The 19670-nt window shown below is 38.3% G+C and overlaps 1 protein-coding gene and 1 non-coding gene across 2 annotated transcripts; both read right to left on the bottom strand.

Moving 5' to 3' along the window:
- Window positions 1-792: 792 nt before the first annotated feature.
- BZW1 (basic leucine zipper and W2 domains 1) lies at window positions 793-17323 on the bottom strand. Its single transcript, XM_019726763.3, has 12 exons — window positions 16908-17323; window positions 15640-15713; window positions 13232-13408; window positions 11341-11435; window positions 10500-10565; window positions 8529-8664; window positions 7292-7401; window positions 6972-7142; window positions 6460-6606; window positions 5794-5932; window positions 3763-3885; window positions 793-3324 (listed from the first exon to the last, which is right to left on the bottom strand). Exons 2-12 carry the CDS (start codon window positions 15701-15703, stop codon window positions 3293-3295), a joined length of 1260 nt encoding a protein of 419 aa, XP_019582322.1. The 5' UTR covers window positions 15704-15713; window positions 16908-17323; the 3' UTR covers window positions 793-3292.
- On the bottom strand, window positions 11943-12093 carry LOC141568110 (small nucleolar RNA SNORA79). The gene has a single exon (XR_012491128.1). It is a non-coding gene; the product is annotated as a small nucleolar RNA SNORA79 (small nucleolar RNA).
- Window positions 17324-19670: the final 2347 nt, after the last annotated feature.

Raw genomic sequence — 19670 nt, 5'->3', positions numbered from 1 at the left:
GATTCCACTTAAAGCCTACTGAAAAACTTTGTTTCTTAATTATATTTTAAACCTTTAGTCCTTACTAGGCTGGTGAATAGCTATATTTCTATCAATACTAGAGAACTAATATATTACATGAAAAATCATAGCAAGTCATTTACCAGAAGTCTCACAGAAATGCTTAACCTATTTTACACGGCACCTGTAAGGAACATCTGAGGAAAATTTCTACAAAGGTAATTCAGTAGCCTAAGCAATAATGTACACTAAAACTTTGGCATATTACATTTAAAGCCCAATAGTTCTGCCAGTTCCTGCAAGCAGCCTATTTGAGTATGACAATGGATTCATTAGTAAAATTTCAATATCACTTATTAGTGTTATGCCCAACAATTTTAATTAAATCACTCACCTAGAACTTTGATTTTTAGGATCTGAAAGAACCCAAATAACTGTATTTGATACACTTATGAGCAAGTAAGACTCTCTTAGAATCTCCAAAATCAATAGGAAATACTTGTCTGATGCCTATGGTGGGCTAAGGTGTAAAGCACAACTTGTTAAAAGATGGTGATTGGCAGAAAACAATATCCTCTATTTTCTAGTGATCCTGGGAGAAAAAAAATACTGCTTCAGAATATGGATCCACATCAAGATATATCTGCCAACTCAAATCTCTATCTCTAAGTCCCCTCCTCCTTAAAAAAAAAGATGTATTAGGGCATGCATTCTCAGTAGGGGCGATATTACCCCCAAGTGGGACCAAAAAAACCCGTACTTTTTTCATATATAAAGCAGATACAATACACATACAGTATATCTATATTAAAATTTATTGGGGTACTATTAGAAAAGTCTAAAAAGGCTTCCTGGGGAAGGGTGATAATGACCTTTGAGAAACAGAAGTAGATCTTAATTACATGCATTTCTTCTCACCACCATCATTATGCTATGTCAAAATATCCTGTGGCATTTTTGGTATTTGAAGTTTTCATAAGAACAGCATAATAAGTATCTTAGGACAATACTCCCAGAAATAATTAAGATTAAGAAACTTATGATCAGCTCTAACACACATTTAATTATGGCATCTAAGAGGAGACTTATCTTTAGAAACTGACACCAAGTTAGGAAAATCAATGAACATATATCCAATCATAATTACAAGCACAATTTTAACATCTGTATTAAGAATTACATATTTGAGACATTATAAGTTGGCACTGGCAGGTGAGTTCCAAAATTACCACTTAAAATTCAAAATGAAAATCTGTAGTCTTTTCAGAAAGCATTCCCTTTCTTTGCACTGTCACAGGTGACTTACCCATTTACTGTAATATTGTAGTTAGTAAACACTACTTTGTCATTATGAAAAAAACTATGATCAAAGATCATAATGTAGTTCTGGAAGACTACACACTCTTTCACTATACACAGTATATAATAAAACAGGGTACACTCTGAATGGCAGTAACATGCAATGATTTGGTTGTAGAAATGTTAATGTAGTTTCCGCTACATCAGGTTTCTGTGTAGGTGTTTACAGATTGGGAGTTATAAGGACGAAAAGAGCAATTATTTAATGCTTACATAATAAAGACACTTGAATGCAACATAGTTACCACTGGGCATTAACATGGAATTTACAAAAAAAAAAAAAAGACCGACCTATATAAACTGATAAGGATGGACTTTATTTTTTAAAAAAAGTCTTTTGAGGACTACAAATTACAAAGTAAAAGCAGATCACTATGTAGAAACCTACGGAATACATTTTGCCTGTGCATAAAAACTTTCATTTAACAATTTCACCCTATTCACAATGGTATCAGTAATAATGCTCTTCATAAGATTACTATATACCGTTATTTCAAATTATGCTACATGTTACTCCTTCCAGGTGAACTAAACACCAAATTCTTGGCTCATAAAAATGGCACCTTTGAAAGGGGAATTTCCACTCAGTCTCTGGTGGCATTATTCCAGGCTAATTTCTTTCAACGATCAAAAAAAAAAAAAAAAACTTTCAAAACGTTCACTTTTAACATTAACTCTCTCCACCAAAAGTGTGGTCACATTTTGTTTTCCACTGACTACATATATAGATGGGTGACAGCAAGAAAAGAAAGACAAAACTTAAAAGGCAGCCATTAAAATAAATGGATCAATTGTATAGAACTGATATTTGTTTGGCTCATGGCAATTAAAGAAAAAGGCAACTAGGGTTAATAGCCAGACACTTGAGTCATTAGTGAATGTGTTAAGAGAAAGAAGCTGGTCCTATATGACCAAGTAGGAATGTATCATTATCATTGTATTCCATTCTTTACATCAAATACCCTAAGCCATCAGGAAATACGATTTATATTCAGAGTCCCAATTAGAACATGCTGATCACTTAACATTTTCAACATACTGGGTTTAGTACAGTATTTCCTTTCCTCACACTATTTCATGAGTCCTTTCCTATCAGTCTAAATGTATGACAAGCGTTAAATTCGTTAAGTGACAAGACTTTTCTAAGGTACAGTGAAAATGCTATGCAAAGAATACCCATTTGTTTTGCCTGGAAAGATATAAACTTAATGCAGAAGTTTCTCAATGGGAAAAAGCTCAACTTCCTTCTTCCCACTACTTCTGCCACATACAATTTCCCAAAGACCTCACTTCCAAGCTATTCTCCATGGCTTCACTAAGGAATGAAAACCAGAGAGCAAACAATTGAGCTCAAGGACATTTGGGGTTAAAAATGCAAAAAAATATTAACATGTAAGCAATGGTCCACATACTCAAGATTAATGTTAATGAATTCAATTACTGTATATGAGAGTTCCATTGATGAGGAGGGCTTTGGGCATACCAAATTATCACACGAATCATTGCCTTTTGAGAGTTTGGATACTTTTACAGTTTAATTTGCAAACAGAATTTTTATAACAAATTATTTTTAACCAAATCATATTTTGAAAACTGTTTATATAGAAAACCCAGGGAAAAAGTGAACTGTTCATTGTGGAAGGCCTTAAATTACATTATTACAGTAGAAAATACAGGAGGTAGAAGATAACTGAAAAGACTAATGCAACATTAGATTCAAATCTATAGCTCCTGTAGCTACTTAAAACATGGTTTTAGAAACTAAACCCAACATTTCCAGTAACCATAGAAACAGTTAAAATAAAATTTGCCATGAAAGCCCTTATATCATGCTTGATATAGGGAGGTAGGAAGATGTAAGAACCAGGACACATGAGACATGACATTTTATCTACAACTCCTGTTTGCTTTACTGAGGGTGTAGTTTCAAGATTCAGTCACCTTCTTCAGCTTCAGACTCAGATTCTAGAAAAGGGGAAAAATGCAGTCAAGCATTATATAATATCAGAAAGCAAAAGTTCCCATTTATAACTTTGAAGCTTTTTATTATAATTAAGAAATTTTATTAATAATGTCTTATTTATATGAGGGAGATATACAAAAGTCTTCATTTATAACTCTCAAAATTCATCAATATTTACTAGATATTCTCAAATTTTTCAAATTTCCTCATAAGAATGTTTAGTATTATGGCCATCAAAATACTTCAATAATTAAAAGTCTAGTTTTTCTCACTTGTAAACAAGTATCTGCAGGTCTGTCATAAATGAACAAAAATCTGTACTCTAGGTACTAACTGGTATCTGAATGAAAGAAGGCAGCATGTGTGGACACACTGTATGGCCAAACTAAAACTATTTCTCAGGTTTACCAAACAAACTGCAGAAAGGAAAAAAGACTTACCTTCTTCAGCATTTTTGAGCCACTCTACAAACTTTTTCATTTGCTCAAGGAAGACACTTTTCCCCTTTGCAACATGTGCATCTTTATACCACTTCAGAATGGGCTCTTCACTCAGGACTTCAGCTATAAAGAAGAGAGAACAATCATTACATTCAGGGGGTTTTCATAGACTTCTCTAACTCAGCAGAGAAGGTGCAAATACCTGCAAGGCAAAAAAAGATCCTACTGAAAAATTAAGTAAAAGCAATTACTTTTGTTGCTTAAAAAATGAATCTTTAAAACTCTCTCTTAACTGGTTCAACAAATTAATTTTTAAAGAAAAACAGAAAAGATAAAATGAGAGCCATAGATTAAAAAACTTTTATCAACTTGTTAAGTATGAACCTACTACTAGAAAAAAACTTATTAAGTTAGTGATTCTCTCAACTGAAGGCCATTTTACCCCCCCTGGGGACATCTGACAATGTTTAGAGACATTCTTGGTTGTTTAAACTGGGGAAAGATGCTACTGGCATCTATTGGGCAGATGTCAAGGATGCTGATAAATACTACAATGCACAGGATAGTGACCTGCAAAAGTTATCTGGGGGCCAGCCGATAGCTCAGGCGGTTGGAGCTCCGTGCTCCTAACTCCGAAGGCTGCCAGTTCGATTCCCACATGGGCCAGTGGGCTCCCAACCACAAGGTTGCCGGTTCAACTCCTTGAGTCCCTCCAGGGATGGTGGGCTCTGCCCCCTGCAACTAAGATTGAACACGGCACCTTGAGCTGAGCTGCACCCCGGATGGCTCAGTTGGTTGGAGCGCGGGCTCTCAACCACAAGGTTGCCGGTTTGACTCCTGCAAGGGATGGTGGGCTGCGCCCCCTGCAACTAATAATGGCAACTGGACCTGGAGGTGAGCTGTGTTCTCCACAACTAAGACTGAAAGGACAACAACTTGACTTGGAAAAAAGTCCTGGAAGTCTGGAAGTACACAGTTTCCCCAATAAAATCTTTAAAAAAAAAAAAAAAAAAGGTTATCTGGCCCAAAGTAACAGTAGTTATCAATGGGCCCCAAATAACAGTAATATCAATGTTGAGAAACCTTGTGACAAATGAGCAGAGATATTTGATAGATAATTCGTTACTTTTTTTAGGTGTGAAAATGGTCCTGTGGCTTTATTAAAAAGAAAAAAAATAATCCATGTACTTTACGGCTCCATACTGGAAAAATTAGGAATTAAATAAAGATTTCTAGGATTTATTTCTAAATAACTTGAGTGGGAGGAAGTAGGTGTTGAGATACTTAAAGAAACCTAACCACAAGCTGATAATCACTGATGCACAGGGTACTTGTGAGTTTATTACCCCATTCTTTCTTTAAAAAAAATTCTGGAATGGGAGTAGACCTGTTTTCAGTTTAGAATATAGGAAGCAACAAAATCATTTATGAAAACTAGATGATAGAAGTAATACATGTGTATACAAACTACAATTACGGGGATCGAGGTTGGTTTGATATACACAGGGAAAAAGCATACTCACCAACCATAGTAAATTATTGCAATGGGATCTCTCTCAACAGAAGTCTTATCTTTATTAACCACTTTAGAGCAGTTTTTTTTTTTGAAATTGGAAATCATAGAAAAGGGAACATTAACTGAAATAGAGTGTTTTACAGAAGCATTTTGAACTGGTCTTAATAGACAAGTAAAAGTCCACATTGGATAGTGGGGTAGGTGAAGGTATGTCGACTTCTCACAGGCCAGATTACATACAGAGATGGAACAGTGTGGGGAAGAGAAATGGTAGAATACAGGAGGCGAAGTTTGAAGCTGCATTAAAAAAGCTTTAGATTTTAACTTGTAAATAAAGTTTAGAAGTGTTTTGATATTCATGCACTAAAAAGCACCCAATTCATAGAGACAACTCAGTCCTGTATTAGAGTAAAATATTTTAGGGAGCTGATGTTCAGACAACTACTCATTCAAGTTATTTTGAGTATTCTAGGATTTTTATTAAATGTATTCACAAAATTGAAATTTTAAATTACCTTTATAAAAAAGCACCACTATTTTCTGGAAGGCTTTCATGAAATGAATGTTGTCATAGCAATACTCCTGAATCTTCAGTAACAGAGTCAGCTCAGACTGACCTTGAGTAGTGAAGGCAGCAAGTAGAGGGCTGTATTGCTTTTGAAGGGAAGGAAGAAGAGATTTAGTTATTCATTCTGATGACCATTTATTACAAAATTCCTAAAATACAGAATATAACTCATCTTTTACAATCACTGAATTATATTCTAATTAGTGGGGAAAAAAAAAAAAGTAAAGCAGAGAAATCTAAGCATCAAAGTAAAATAAGCAATACTGCCTGCATCAAGGATTCCAGAGATAACTGTCAGTAGAATGTTAACATTTTAGAGGAAAAAGAAAAGAATGCTCCTATTTTCCAATATTCCCTCAAAAGCAAACACCAAATCGTAGGCTTAGGCTACTTTTAAACACGTAAACACGTATTCGTTTTTAACCTATAAACCAAAGAAAGTCCAAGTCAGGCTTTTTAAAAGGTTATGCGAATATTAATATGTTGTCTATTTACTGGTGGATTATCCCCAGGAACCACATATGTTAAAAACCCTCTTAGAAAATTACAGTAACAGTTCACTTATCCCCATTTAAAAGCACAATAATGTTTCGTCAAGGCACAGTTCTAATACCTTCAAGTGCTTGATGGCTTGCTCTGCTACAAGCTCCTCCTTTTTGTTCCATTCCACAGTGCTCATTACACTGGACCAGATTATTCCAATGACAACAGGTTCTGGGATGTTATTTTTTTTCATCTCCTCTTTGACATACAAAATTATCTGCAAAAGAATCCAAATTTAATAAAACAAATCAGTTTTGATATGTACATACGCCATACATCAAACTTAGATGTTAAAGTATAAAAACACCTTTCCATGCAACCGTCAATGAGCACATGTCCCACAAATAATCATAGTTTTTAGAACTGGGAGGACAGACCTCTATATCAAACCTTATTTTACGCATAGTTAAACCAGCTAGGAAAGGACTGAGATGGAAAGAGAAGGTCTGTAGACTTGCACCCTACAAAATCGCCAAGTGTTAACTCACTCTGGTGAAATACTTTAAAGTTTCTCAAATGAGTAAAAATTTTCTTTGCCAGAAACTCAGCCATATAAAAATGGTTTAAACAAAAATATCTTACGTCCTTAAATGGATCACCACGGGACATCTGTTCTTGAAGTTCTTTCTGGAGTTCCTTACGAGCTCCTATGGTTTGCTGATTCCGAACATATTCTGAAAGCTCTTTCAAGCCTGCCTCAGTAAAATACTTTGTGAAGTGTTCAACGCTTTGTTTATTGGCAGGGAAAAGTTCCTGAAAGGAGAATTTACTCTGGTTAAATGGTCTTCAAATCAGATTAACAAAAACACTCTCCCTCTCTTCACAGATTGAAAATGACCAAGTTCCCTTATTACACTTTCCTTAAGCACAAGAATGGAAAAAGAATGAAAGAAGTTACAAACCATCAGTCTGTTATCCATGCTGACTTTCCGAAGACTTGAAGCTACTGCATTGATATCTTTTTCATTTATCCATGATTTAAAGAGCTTTACAGCAAAAGCTGCTGAAACCCCTGCAGAAGAAAACAGCATACTTAACAGAAGTTCTTTCCTGGATTTCAACTACTGCATCTCCCCATTTCCTCCCTCCACAGTTCAACCACATAGGATTACTCACTTTGCCTCCACACTTACCCCTCAACTTCCTCTGTCACTGCTTATAATTTCACCCCAATTTCTCTATTCTACCATTTGCTAGTTGTGTATTCTTGACTAGTCAAGTTATTTAAACTGTTTTCTAATATGTAAAAGGTAGGTAACAGTTCTTACATTTGACAGAGTTGTATTAAAGTAATGCATGTTAAGTAGTCAGTACTCTACGTAGCACACAGTTAGCTTTTTTTATTACTGTAAAGAATAGTTTAACTATGAAAATCACTAACAAGGAGGGGTTGGCCCCATGGCTCAGGCAGCTGGAGTTCCAAGCTCCTAACAGGCTCCTAACGCCAAGGTCATTGGTTCGATTCCCACATAGGCCAGTGAGCTGCGCCCTCTACAGCTAAGACTGTGACCAACAGCTCTCCCTGGAGCTGGGCTGCGGTGAGCTGCCCTGTGCAAGCGTGAGTGGCCGGTAGCCACCGTGAGCTGCTGTGAGTGGCTGACTGGCTGACCTACGATTGGTGACTGACTGCCTCAGCCGGGGGAGCACAAGGCGCACAATACCAGCGTGGGCCAGGGAGGTATGTCCTACAGGCCTAGACTGAGAAACAACGGCTTGAACCGGAGTGGGGAGAGGAGGCGGAAGAAGGGGGAAAAGAAATTCATAACAAGGAAATTATTTTCTTTTTCAGCTTGACATTTTCCCGAATGTCACTTTCTCTATTAAAGATGTTCCCAAGTCTCCCAATTGGAATTAATCTCTTTCTGGGTTACCATGGAATTTTTTTACTTTATAGTCACGTTGCATCTGGACCGTGAATATTTGCTATACGCCTAAAGAAAGCCATTAACCCTGGATGCCAAAGGTATACATTAAGCGTCTAATGAATTTAAATGAACCTATTAAATTTAAGGATAGTTAAAAAGACTATTACAAGTCAAATCTAGATAAACTATAACTTTTCTATCAGTTCAGCTTTTATGCTCTTATCCACCCCACCCTCAGCCAACTAAAGACCATCCTTTACTAAAGGTTAATTACCTTCTTTAACCAAATTCTCATTATAAAGGCTATTAAGAATGGATGCATTAAGTGTTCCATTAGCCAGAAGAACACCAGTCAACATAGCCAGCTTGTTCCTCTCCGACTCTGAAAAACCCTTTAAGAACAGCAGCAACTATAAAAATAAATAGTTAAGGGTTAAAAGAGCAATTGCATTGCATAAAGAGAAGCAGTAAAATATACTATATTAGTTAAAAGTGTAGGTTCTGGGGTACCATCCAAGTTTGTATCTCAGTTACAATACCCACTAGCTGAATGATCTCGGGAAAGTTAACCTCTGTGCCTCAGTTTCCTCTCATATAAAATGTGGATAATAAAACTTCCTTCACAGGGCTTTTGTGACTATTAAATGAGTTAATAATTAGAATAGTGCCAGATAGTTGATGTTACTATAAACATTACCAGATTTTCTGTGCACCTATATATAGAATATCTAAGAATCAAAAAGCAAGTATGTTAAATATCTTTTTCACTGTATTTAGCTCTGATCCTCTTACATTAAACAAACCCCACTTTGATTTTTATAGCCTTCTGCCACTTGTTCAGACACAGAACTAAGGAATTGTATACAGCAAATTCCACTAAATGATTTACCCCAAAACTATATTTCAAAGACAGCCTAACTATTTAAATGTATCAAATCTAAACAGTATGGACATTCCACAAAAAATTAAAAATACAACTACTATATGACCCAGTAATACCACTTAAGGGTATTTATCTTAAGAAATTCAAAACACTAATTTAAAAAGATGGACACATCCCTATGTTCACTGCAGCGTATTTACAATAGCTAAGATATGGAAGCAACCAAAGTAGCCATCAATAGACAAATGGATAAAGAAGCTGTGGGTACACTGATGTTCATGGCAACATTATTCACGATGGCCAAAACATGAAAACCAAAATGTCCTTTGATAGATGATTGGATAAAGATGTGGTATACATATATAAACAATGAAATATTACTCAGCCATAAGAAAATATGAAAAAATACTGCCATTTGCGATAACATGGATGGATCTTGAGATTATCATACAAGCAAAATAAGTCAGACAGAAAAAGTCAAGAATCATATGACTTCACTCATATGTGGGATATAAAACTGAAAGCAACAAATGAATAAGATAAACAAACAAAAATTCACAAACACAGACAACAGTTTAGTGGTTACCAGAGAGTAAGGGGGGAAGGAGTGGTACAAGAGGGTAAAGGGGGTCAAATATATGGCAATGGAAGAACTGACTCCAGGTGGTGAACACACAATGCAATATACAGATGATGTATTACAGAATGTACACTTGAAACCTACATAATTTTACTAACCGATGTCACCCCAATAAATGAAAGAAAGGGAGAGAGGAAGGAAAGTAGATGTGGTATATACAGATAATGGAATATTGGCTATAAACAAGAATGAAATCTTACCATTTGTACAATATAGATGGACCTAGAGGATATTATGCTAACTGAAGTAAATTAGACACAGAGAGACAAATACCATATGATTTCACTTATATGTGGAATCTAAAACACAAAATAAATGAACAAACAAAGCAGAAACAACCTCACAGATACAGAGAACAAATTGATGGTTGCCAAATGGGAGGGGTTGGGAGGATGGGTGAAAAAGAGGAAGGGATTAAAAAATACAAATCGGCAGTTACAAAGCAGTCATGGGGTGTAAAGCACAGCATAGGGGATATAGTCAATAATATTTTAGTAACTATGTATGGTGTCAGGTAGTACTAAACTTCTCGGAGGATCACTCTGTAAGTCATTTAAATGTCTAACCACTATGCTACACACCTGAAACTAATATTGAATGTCAACTATAACTGAAAAATAAAAAAATTTAAATTATCTCAAATCTGTGGCAGAATTTGGATTTAACTCTCCCTGCTTTGACCTCAAACTTTAGTTCTTCACAAGGCATATTGCTCTTCATACCTTTTTTACTTCATCTTCAAAACCTTTCTCCAGGTATTTGTAGCGCCTGATTAACTTGTTAAAAACCTATGAGTAATAAAAAAATTTAATTACTTCATATGTACAGATGCAGAGTTCTAAAAAAGGATCTAGGTCAGGGCCACTGAGACCTCTCCTATAGTATCTCTAGAACAGGAAGAAGTGAACCTTCTACTAGACATTAACAGTTTACAAGCTGTTTTAACCAGCTTGGGAACAGTCGGTCAACTTCCAAACCCAACAGGTTTTTATTGACAAATATTAAAGCAAAAAAGTAATTATTGCTCAAATACAAGTCATTTACCCATTTGTAGGATATTAACAGAATAAGATCATAAAATATAGTTCTACTTTCCTAATAACAGACAACGATATCTAGGTTAGCTGCACTTGAAGAATTCTTTGCTTAACAGTAATACAAACATAACTGTGAAACCTTCAAATGAGATTTTGATTGGTAAGTTAATCTGCCTATAACTCATTCACCTTTTAAAAAGTTACATGCAAAAGAACTCAATGATGGAAAGCATGAAAAGGAACTGATTTTCCTTTTCGGCTTGACGTTTTTTCCTTAAAAATTGATTAATTTCAGAGCAACAAATAGGAAAAGAAGAGCAAATTCAATTTTTTTTCACTTTGTTTTCCTCAACACACTTGAGGTTTCTAGTTCATCATATTGCACCAAAACGTCATCTCTAAACCTTCAGTTCAAATTCCTTCAATCTTCTACCTGAAACTTCTTAAAAGCAGACTGACTGCTCCTTAAACATTAGTCAGATCGATAGTATTATAGCTAACTGAAATAAATACATAGTTTCATTACCTGTGCAAATGCTTGCATGGTCTCCAGGTCTTCTTGTGCTGCGAACACACAGACATCTGTACGCATCATGTCATCTGCCAGTGTACCACCTGGGGCTAAGGCATATTTTACAAAACATTTTCAGTGACCTTCGTTTAAAATAATCATTTCAATCTTACTTTCTGTGAGGACTCTCATTATAAAATAAAATGATAAAAAATTCTAAAAGATAATTTGAAAGCAAAGTTCATTTCTCAGCAGGAATATGGCTAGTAGGTTCAACATGTGTGAATAAAGCGATACAATTTACAGGAATAACATAATCCACTTTAGCAACTCAAACCATGCATTAATGATTCAATCAATAATGCCAAATCTATTACTGAAGTGTAGATGCTGAGTTGGTTGTGATATATAACTTTCCACATAAAAAACAAAACACCCCTTCAAGCTTCCAAAGAGGAGTATAAAAATCCACAAGTTAGAGACTTATCTTTTAGATATGTTTATAAGTATGGGTAAAATCATGTCTGACGTATACTTTAACATATGGGTGGGGTAGGGTGGGGTGGAATGCAGTTGGTAGGGGCACAAAGATTCTTTTTTCGTTTCTGTTTTTTTGGAACTGTTTGACTCCGCAAAAATCAGAAGGCACTAATAATGGGCAGCCAACCCATCTCCATGGTGCTCTGAGTGAAGACAAGTCAGCTTAGATATATGATGGACTAAAATCCCACTACCTAAGGCTCCAAGCAGTGAGAGGAACAGCCATCAAATAAGATTCTTAATAACTATTGAATTTGGGTAACAGACCATTCATTATACCATTCTCTCTAGGATATATTTGAAAATTTCCTTAGTAAATGTTTTAAAAAGGATTTTAAAATAGGCGTATTGATAACAGGATTATGAACAGTAAATAGATACCTTTCATTTCGTTTCTTACTACAAACTGATAATACAATGAAATACTCATTTGACTAGGCAGTAGAATGTATGAACATAAGTTCCTGGTTCCACCACTGAGCAATTGTTTGACTGCATGCAAATCACTGAAGCCTTTCTAAGCCTCCATTCTGCACATATACAAATGGAGTTCTAATTCTATTAGCTTGGCTATGAGGGTCAGTACAATATTATCATCATTTGTATATAACTAAGTAGCGCACTCTGTTAAGATATTCTGACCTGTTGAGGATGAAAGTAAGAGTAAGTTACAGCAGCACTGTGCAACACAGAAATATGAGCCATATAATGTAATTTCAAATCTTCTAGTAGCCACATTAAAAATAAAAGGTGAAATTAGTTTTAATATACTTTAACCCAACATATCAAAATATTATGCTTTTAACATTTCAGTATTCAAATTATTATTGAGATGTCTTTTTTTTTATATTACATCTTTAAAACCCAATGTGTATTTTATACTTATAGCACATCTCAATTTGTTTGAGCCACATTTCCAACTGATTAACAGCCACATATATCTAGTGGCTAATGTATGGAAGAGTGCAGAACTAGAGTCTTCAGGTATACAGAAGTATTTCCTAAGACAGGACAAGAGGTAGGGGTTTCTCCATTAACTAAGACTATTCAAACATAGGTTGGGGAAAAAAACAACAACACACCACTGTTCGGGGATGTTGTACAGACTTAGGTTATCAGGAAAAAAAGTCATCTCTAAATGTTATGATTCTGTAACAGACTTTAAATATAAAGCTAGATAGGGCAAGGCAATCTGCTTACTATGATTTGGGAGGGAAAAAAATGGAAAAATCCTAAGGGGGTAAAAAAAAAAAGCAAAAACAAAAACAAAGCTACCCCAATTTGATAGGTTTGTCAAATAGTTCATATTCTGGATTCTAACAGTCTTCTCCATACTGCACACTTCTCACAAAACCCAGACACTTACCCAGCATTCCGCCGGCCACCAGAATGTCAAAGAGTGTTTCTGCATATCGGCGGTAATCAAGTTTTGCTCCAGAAGCATCAAGAAACTTTGCTACTGCTTCCAAATCAGTACCAGTTTCAGTTAAGCCTTGAATAATACAGTCTTGAAACTGAGTAGGGTCAAACCTCTCTTTTTCATCTGGAGGGGAAACACCCCAAAACAGTTAGTATTAAAAGGCTTACCAAAATGCCAAGAAACCACCACCTTACAAAGTTATAACTACCCGGTAAATTAACCCCATTCATCACAATTTCATTTATTTCAATAGCTGGAAAAACCAAACACAAGCTAGATTACCCGAGACTTGGAACACTAGAAAATACAACAGGAGACTAAACACACATCCTTTTTAAGTTTCCCCTCTGCTAGTGCAAGGCAGGACTGCCTAGTCACAAGAACTGTACAGCTTTTCTTCCACTATTTTTTCACATAAGTCTTATAAGTGAGCTACATAAGTTAGTGTGTTCCTACTGCCAGGAGACAATTTCTATCTGGAAAACTCTTCCACTGCCTCTGGGCTTTTCTGAAATTTAGGACATCCCCTAAACCTCAGGTCAATTTTATTCCTGAGTGAAATTTTGTCCAAACACTGGAGCTCTTGATTCTTTTCTTTAAATGACCGTAACACTATGATTTTTTTTTAATCACTCCTTTGGTACCATTAAGATCATCTTTAGAAAGTATATTTATTGGGTATCCAATATATGACAGAAACTGCAGTAAATGCCTTGTTTGGATCCTTATAACAACTGTGTGAGGTAATTTTTTTGTTCCCATTACTTAGAAGGAAAATTAAAAGCCAGAGAAATTAGAGAGACTATATTGTGTATTGTGTTAGCAGCTAAGAGCAAGTGCTCTGGAGCCAAACTGCCTGATCCAAATCCTGGTCACCATAACTGTCTGAGCAAACAGTCTCATTATTTATGCATGAAATTTTCCTACTGTAAAATGGTGATTAAGAGTAGTACCTATTTCATATAGCTGTTGTTAATTTTAAATGATATAATCAGAACAGTGCCTACATACTCATTTTATTGAGTTGCCATCCCACACACTATGATAGGGTTTGATTTCTCTATCTAGGTTAGATGCTATCTTAATTTTCACACAGCACTAGGGTGACCAACTCCTCCCTGCTGCCCAGGACTTTGTTTTTGGCACTGAAAGGCCTATGTCCTGGGAACTCTCTGCAGTCCCAGATAAGTCGGGATGGTTGTTCACCCTACTCAAGACCCAATCATCAAAAATTAGGATGGTGTGAGTGATCTCAATCTGGAAGCAGGGATGTGATCGCTCTTCCTGATGCTAATAATAATAAAACCGTGTTTCCCTGAAAATAAGACTGGGTCTTATATTGTTTTGCTCCAAAAGGCGCATTAGGTCTTATGTTCAGGGGATGTCCTCCTGAAAAATCATCTAGGGCTTGTTTTCTGGTTAGGTCTTATTTTTGTGGAAACGTGGAATTACTTGATACTGTATTTATATAAAGGTGATGCCAGTAATACACATATTCAAGAGGACACAGACTTCTGCCCATTACTGCTAAATTGCTCTGGTTTCCAACGTCTGTTTCTCTTGAGAAAATCTACTGGCTTAAATGTAAATGTATCTGCAAAGGCTAGAATCAAATCACTCTGGTCTCCCAACTACAAGGTGACAAGACTATAAATAAAGATTACAAAAGCTTCTGTAATATATATCTCAAAGTGTCTCTACTCAGGTTGGAAAAAGTTTGTAACCAGTAGCTGACCCAGTTCTTTATTTCCTCAAAATCTCCTGTAAGATAAGGTCAATATGTACTTTTGAGCAATAACAAATGTTTTGGGAAAAATATCAAGCCCAATATAAAATATATCTGAGACCACATCTCATTTAACTTTGTATCACTAATGCAGTACTTTGCTGCAGATGTCAATATTCATCTAAGTGCCTACTACTACAGAGAAGTAGTTCATAAAATTCCAGTATTTTTCTTACTTTTCTTACTAAGCCTGTGAGAAATATTTAATTTCAAAAAATTACAATGTTTCATAATTAACATTCATGGGTAAAGTCTGACTCTCTCACAAATCTTCAGTTTGGGTGAAATTAGTGATCACATTAGGAGCTCTTTATTTTTTTATAAATTAACCTTTTCCCTCAAGCAAAAATTTGCTAAATAAAATTTAGCTACTGAAATTGCAGCCCATACTTAAAAGTACTTAGAAATATTAAGGGTGTGTCTGAAACAGTAGTCAACAAGAAATTCAAGTTCCTTCCTGATATTTTCTCTTAAAAGTTTTAGTACTGAGCAATTGCCAGCCAGAGGAACCAAGATGTAAAAGTTATTCTGGAGGTCTGGAGAGATGTTATTAAAACAAATTATTTACCTCTTTTTCTGGTTTTAAAACGCTGGCCTGATAGCGTTGGCTTTTGCTGCTTTTGATTATTCATAAAAGACACCCTAGGAAAATAAAAATAAGACCTTAAAAATATCAGTGCCATAACATTCATTTTAAAAACAAAGCATCAAACCTTGGTCTAGTCACGTATAAATCAAATTGAACACACACTCTCAGCCTGACAATACACATGGGCAGGAAAACACAATTAACTTCACTTGAATTAAATATTCAAAACCTGCATTCCTCCCTATAAAATCCCTTTAAAGATGTCTGGTGAAGTACACTTTTAGGTGACTTTACAGCACTAGTGACTGGTGGCAGGCAAATCACCCATCAGAGACAACTGTGTGGTCTCTTCCTCGTTCCTCTTCAAATTCGCCAACATCTTGCACTACTTCTAAGCACCACAGAGGCTAACAGAGATTACCACCAGTCAAACACGTATGTCAATTTTAAGACACTGTCAGAAGGCGAATTCTTTCTTCTGAACGGCCTGGTTATGACCACCACCCTACCCTCAAGTCGTGCGGGTGACCGACTTCACTAATCCCGCCTGCAAAATGAAGTGACAGCAGGCCTAGCCTCCGTTGCTCCATACCCTACAATCCCAGCCTCCCACAAGGGCACGTGTCTTTCATCCACACCTTTCCCGTGCCTCCTGCACCAGCGACAGATAACCCGCCCCCGCCCAGGATCCCCTTGATCAAGGCAAGCCGCCTAGGGGCTGCTCCTCGCCCTTCCTTCACCGACCCCGTCGCCGGCGGTGGCGGCCGCAGCGATGAGCGGACCACAGGAGCCGAGGGGCTTCGCGCCGGGGGCCCCGCCGCCCCGTACATCCGCCCGCTCTCCAGCGAAGACAGCGGCGGCGGAGGCGGCCGCAGTGCTGGTGGCGGCTCCTCCGCCCCGCCCGCCGGAACCCCCCACGCGTACATCACCCAACAGAGGCCACGGCGGCTTTGTTACCCAGGCCGGGCAGGGCCGGAGGGGGGCCAGTCTCGGTCACTGCCTCCGCCTGTCGCCGCGGCACATCCCGGGGCACCACGTTCCGGCCCGGGCCACCACGCCTCGGTTTCCCTCCTGAAGCGGCGTCCCGGGCCCTACGATCCAGGCTCCGGATCTGGCTCGGCCTCATGCGGCGGCCTCCGCTCGGGCCCATCCAAGCCCGGCCGCCCAGGACCTGCCGCCTCCCTCGCCGTCTGCCCGGAGACAAGGGGCCGCAACCTCGGCCGAGAGGAGCGGGCGCTGCGCCTTACCGAATTTAAGGCGAAGAGAAAAGAGCCAGAAATTCCCGATGCGGCGACAACTGCGGCGGTCTCTCCTCTTCACCGGAACTAACGCGAGCAGGAGGAGGAGGGAAGAGATGCCACCTCCGCCCCGGCGGGTATCCTATCGCGAGACTTCTTCCCCTGGCGCCTTGCCCAGCCGCTCCCAGGCCTTGGACCGGAGCCTCCGCCTTTTCCATTCCTTTGGGCTCGGGGTGGGAAAGTAGGAAAAGGGAGTTTCAGTCCTTCTTTATTCCCTTATTGAGACCCAGGTTTCCCGGACACTTATCCTCGACTAGCCTGTCATTCTTTCGCCGCCTCGTTATCGGGCCTTTTAGCACATGGAGGGGTTAAAAGAACGGAAGGCGCCTCTCACCCCCGCCAGTCTCGAGGAAGTTGGACACGTCTGCCCCACTCCCTTCCCCATCCATTCCCTCCACTTGCGCCGGAAGTGGAAGCTAGAGGGCGGGGTGGGGAGGAGGGATGCTCGGGCCTTTAGTGGGTAAAAGCTGAGTTTGGGTAAGGGGTTCTGCCTGGCCTGGCCTTCGTTCCGAGCTGGGTTGGTAGAAGTCGCGCAGACTAAGTCCAAAGTGGGGCGCCATTGCGGTGCTGGCAGGGTGGGGTCGTGCACTCCTCTCTTAGGAGCGAGGGAGACCCAGAAAGAGGGTTCTGAGGGAAATGCCGCCCTCCGACTGACCGTGGCCACCACTCCTTGCAGTCGTTGCTGTCGTTCTCTCTTGAGTATGGTGGTTGTGGGAACTTGGAGAACAGAATCCCCTGGAGAACTTTTAAAAACGCTGATTGCTGGACCTCCCCTGCAGAGATTATGAAGATCTGGTGTGGGACTCAAGAATCAGCATTTCTAACAAGTTCCCAGGGGTCTCTGTGCTGCTGATCTAGGGACCACACTTTTGAGAACCACTGACTTAGAGGACGGATCATCAGAGAGCTGGGAGACGATAAGAGAATGTGTGTGAAAAGCACTGTGGATGTTATAGTACAAATAGAGATGCACAGTGTCTCCAGGATACAGCCTCTTGTTTTTATTCTGTTTGTACTCTAGTTATTTGCTTCCTTACTCTTCTACCAGAGAAAACCCCAAACGGTTGTCCCTAAAATCGTTTTCCAAGTGGATCCTGCTTCTCTTCTTTATCAAACATTTTGGTAAATTAGTCTATATGAGTTGACTTGTTTTCCTTAGTTATCTAACCTCTGCCCCCTGCCTCTCGTAACTTCATGTAATATTATTTTCTCAGTCCTTTCCTGAAATTATTGCCAAATCCAGTGATTCTCTCAGTCCTCACCCTCTTTTGCCTCCTCTGAGCATTTAAGGTGTCGGTACCCATCTCCTTAAAACTTCGCTCCAACTGTCCTGGTTACCTCTCCCAACGCTCCTTTATATTTGCTGGCTCCTCTTTTCTGTATTCAGACCTTTTATCTTCTTCCATAATACTTTCTTACATGTATCAATTTAAGAAATGTTCAGTCCTGCAGAGAATTTTTGTTAAGAGTTTATTTGAGCCACACTGAGGATAAGCAAGGTTTCAAATGCTCCTGAGAAGGACAGTTTTGCAGTCTTTTATGCATTTGGAATTAAGGAGGCAACGTAAGAAAGATTACAAGAAGGTGGGAGAACGCAAGGTGGGGACTGGATTGCAGGATAGTTAAGATTATGTGCTCTCTTGAGGGTGGTTACCCCTTTTAGGGGTCTGGAAACGAGGACTGCTGGCATTTCAAGGGTGTGTTAACCTAGACACACAAAAACAATGGACAGGACTTGCTTAAAAATCTTTTGCTAAAGAAATTATAGGCCTGGGGCATGACTACCCACTGTGATTTGACCAGTTAGGAATTTAAGATCAGATCACCCTGTGAGGTGAGGTTACTTTTGGTTAGATTTATTATCTCTTTTTTTGTCCGCACAAGGTAGGCTCATCCATTCCTAGAGATTTAACTTTTATTTCCATTTAAAAGAGTTCCACATTTATCTAATTAAATATTTGTTGAGTACTGATTCTGTGCGCTTCCAGGCTGAACAGACATGTTGGAGGAACCCAAAGAGGCTAGTGTGACTGGAGCTGATGGAAGATGAGAAGGATGTGAGAAGCAGAGGGAAGTGGCTAGAGTCAGATCTCTTAAGTCTAGCCTTTTCTCCAAATTCTTAATCCACACTATCTGGTATCTCCACTGAACGCCAAACTAAAAACTCTTACTACTGTTGATTACTCTTCCCTCAAAACTGTTTTTCTCACTCCTGAAGTTCTGTTAAGGATATAATGTTTCACTAATAAAAATATTAACTACTTTTATATACCAGGTATATGGGTCATGCATTCTTCTAAGCACTTTATATATTAATCTTATTGCTCAGAATTACCCTGTAATCTAGAAACAATTGTGGATGAAAAGAGGTTCTACTGAAAGTAACCTCACAGGGTGAGCTGATCATAAATTCCTAACTGGGCAGGTCAAAGATAAGGTATATCTTTGCCTTAAGAACCCTGTCCATTGTTTTTGTGCATCTAGGTTAACATGTCTTTGAAATAAACTAACCACCCTCAAGAAAGCACATAATCCAACTATTTTGTAATTCAATCCCTACCTTGATTTCTCCTACCTCCGTGTAATCTTCCTTACATTCCCTCTTTAATTTTAAATGCATAAAAGAAACTGCAAAACTGTCACTCTGTGGAGCATTTGAGATGGTGCTTCCCAGCAATTGTCATCAGTTTTGGCTCACATAAACTCTTATAA

Source organism: Rhinolophus sinicus, chromosome 17 (assembly GCF_057876585.1).
Source record: "Rhinolophus sinicus isolate RSI-liver-muscle chromosome 17, RSI-T2T, whole genome shotgun sequence".
Lineage (NCBI taxonomy): Eukaryota > Metazoa > Chordata > Mammalia > Chiroptera > Rhinolophidae > Rhinolophus > Rhinolophus sinicus.
The sequence above is the reverse complement of the archived record's forward strand: the minus strand, read 5'-3'. Positions and strand labels throughout refer to the sequence as shown.

Coding starts and splice junctions, on each gene's coding strand:
- BZW1 (XM_019726763.3), bottom strand. CDS start 15,703: ATGAATAATCAAAAGCAGCAAAAGCCAACGCTATCAGGCCAGCGTTTT. Junction 10,566..11,340: donor CCATGCAAGCATTTGCACAG/GTAATGAAACTA, acceptor TATTACTCATAG/GTTTTTAACAAGTTAATCAG. Junction 8,665..10,499: donor TTGAAGATGAAGTAAAAAAG/GTATGAAGAGCA, acceptor TTATTTTTATAG/TTGCTGCTGTTCTTAAAGGG.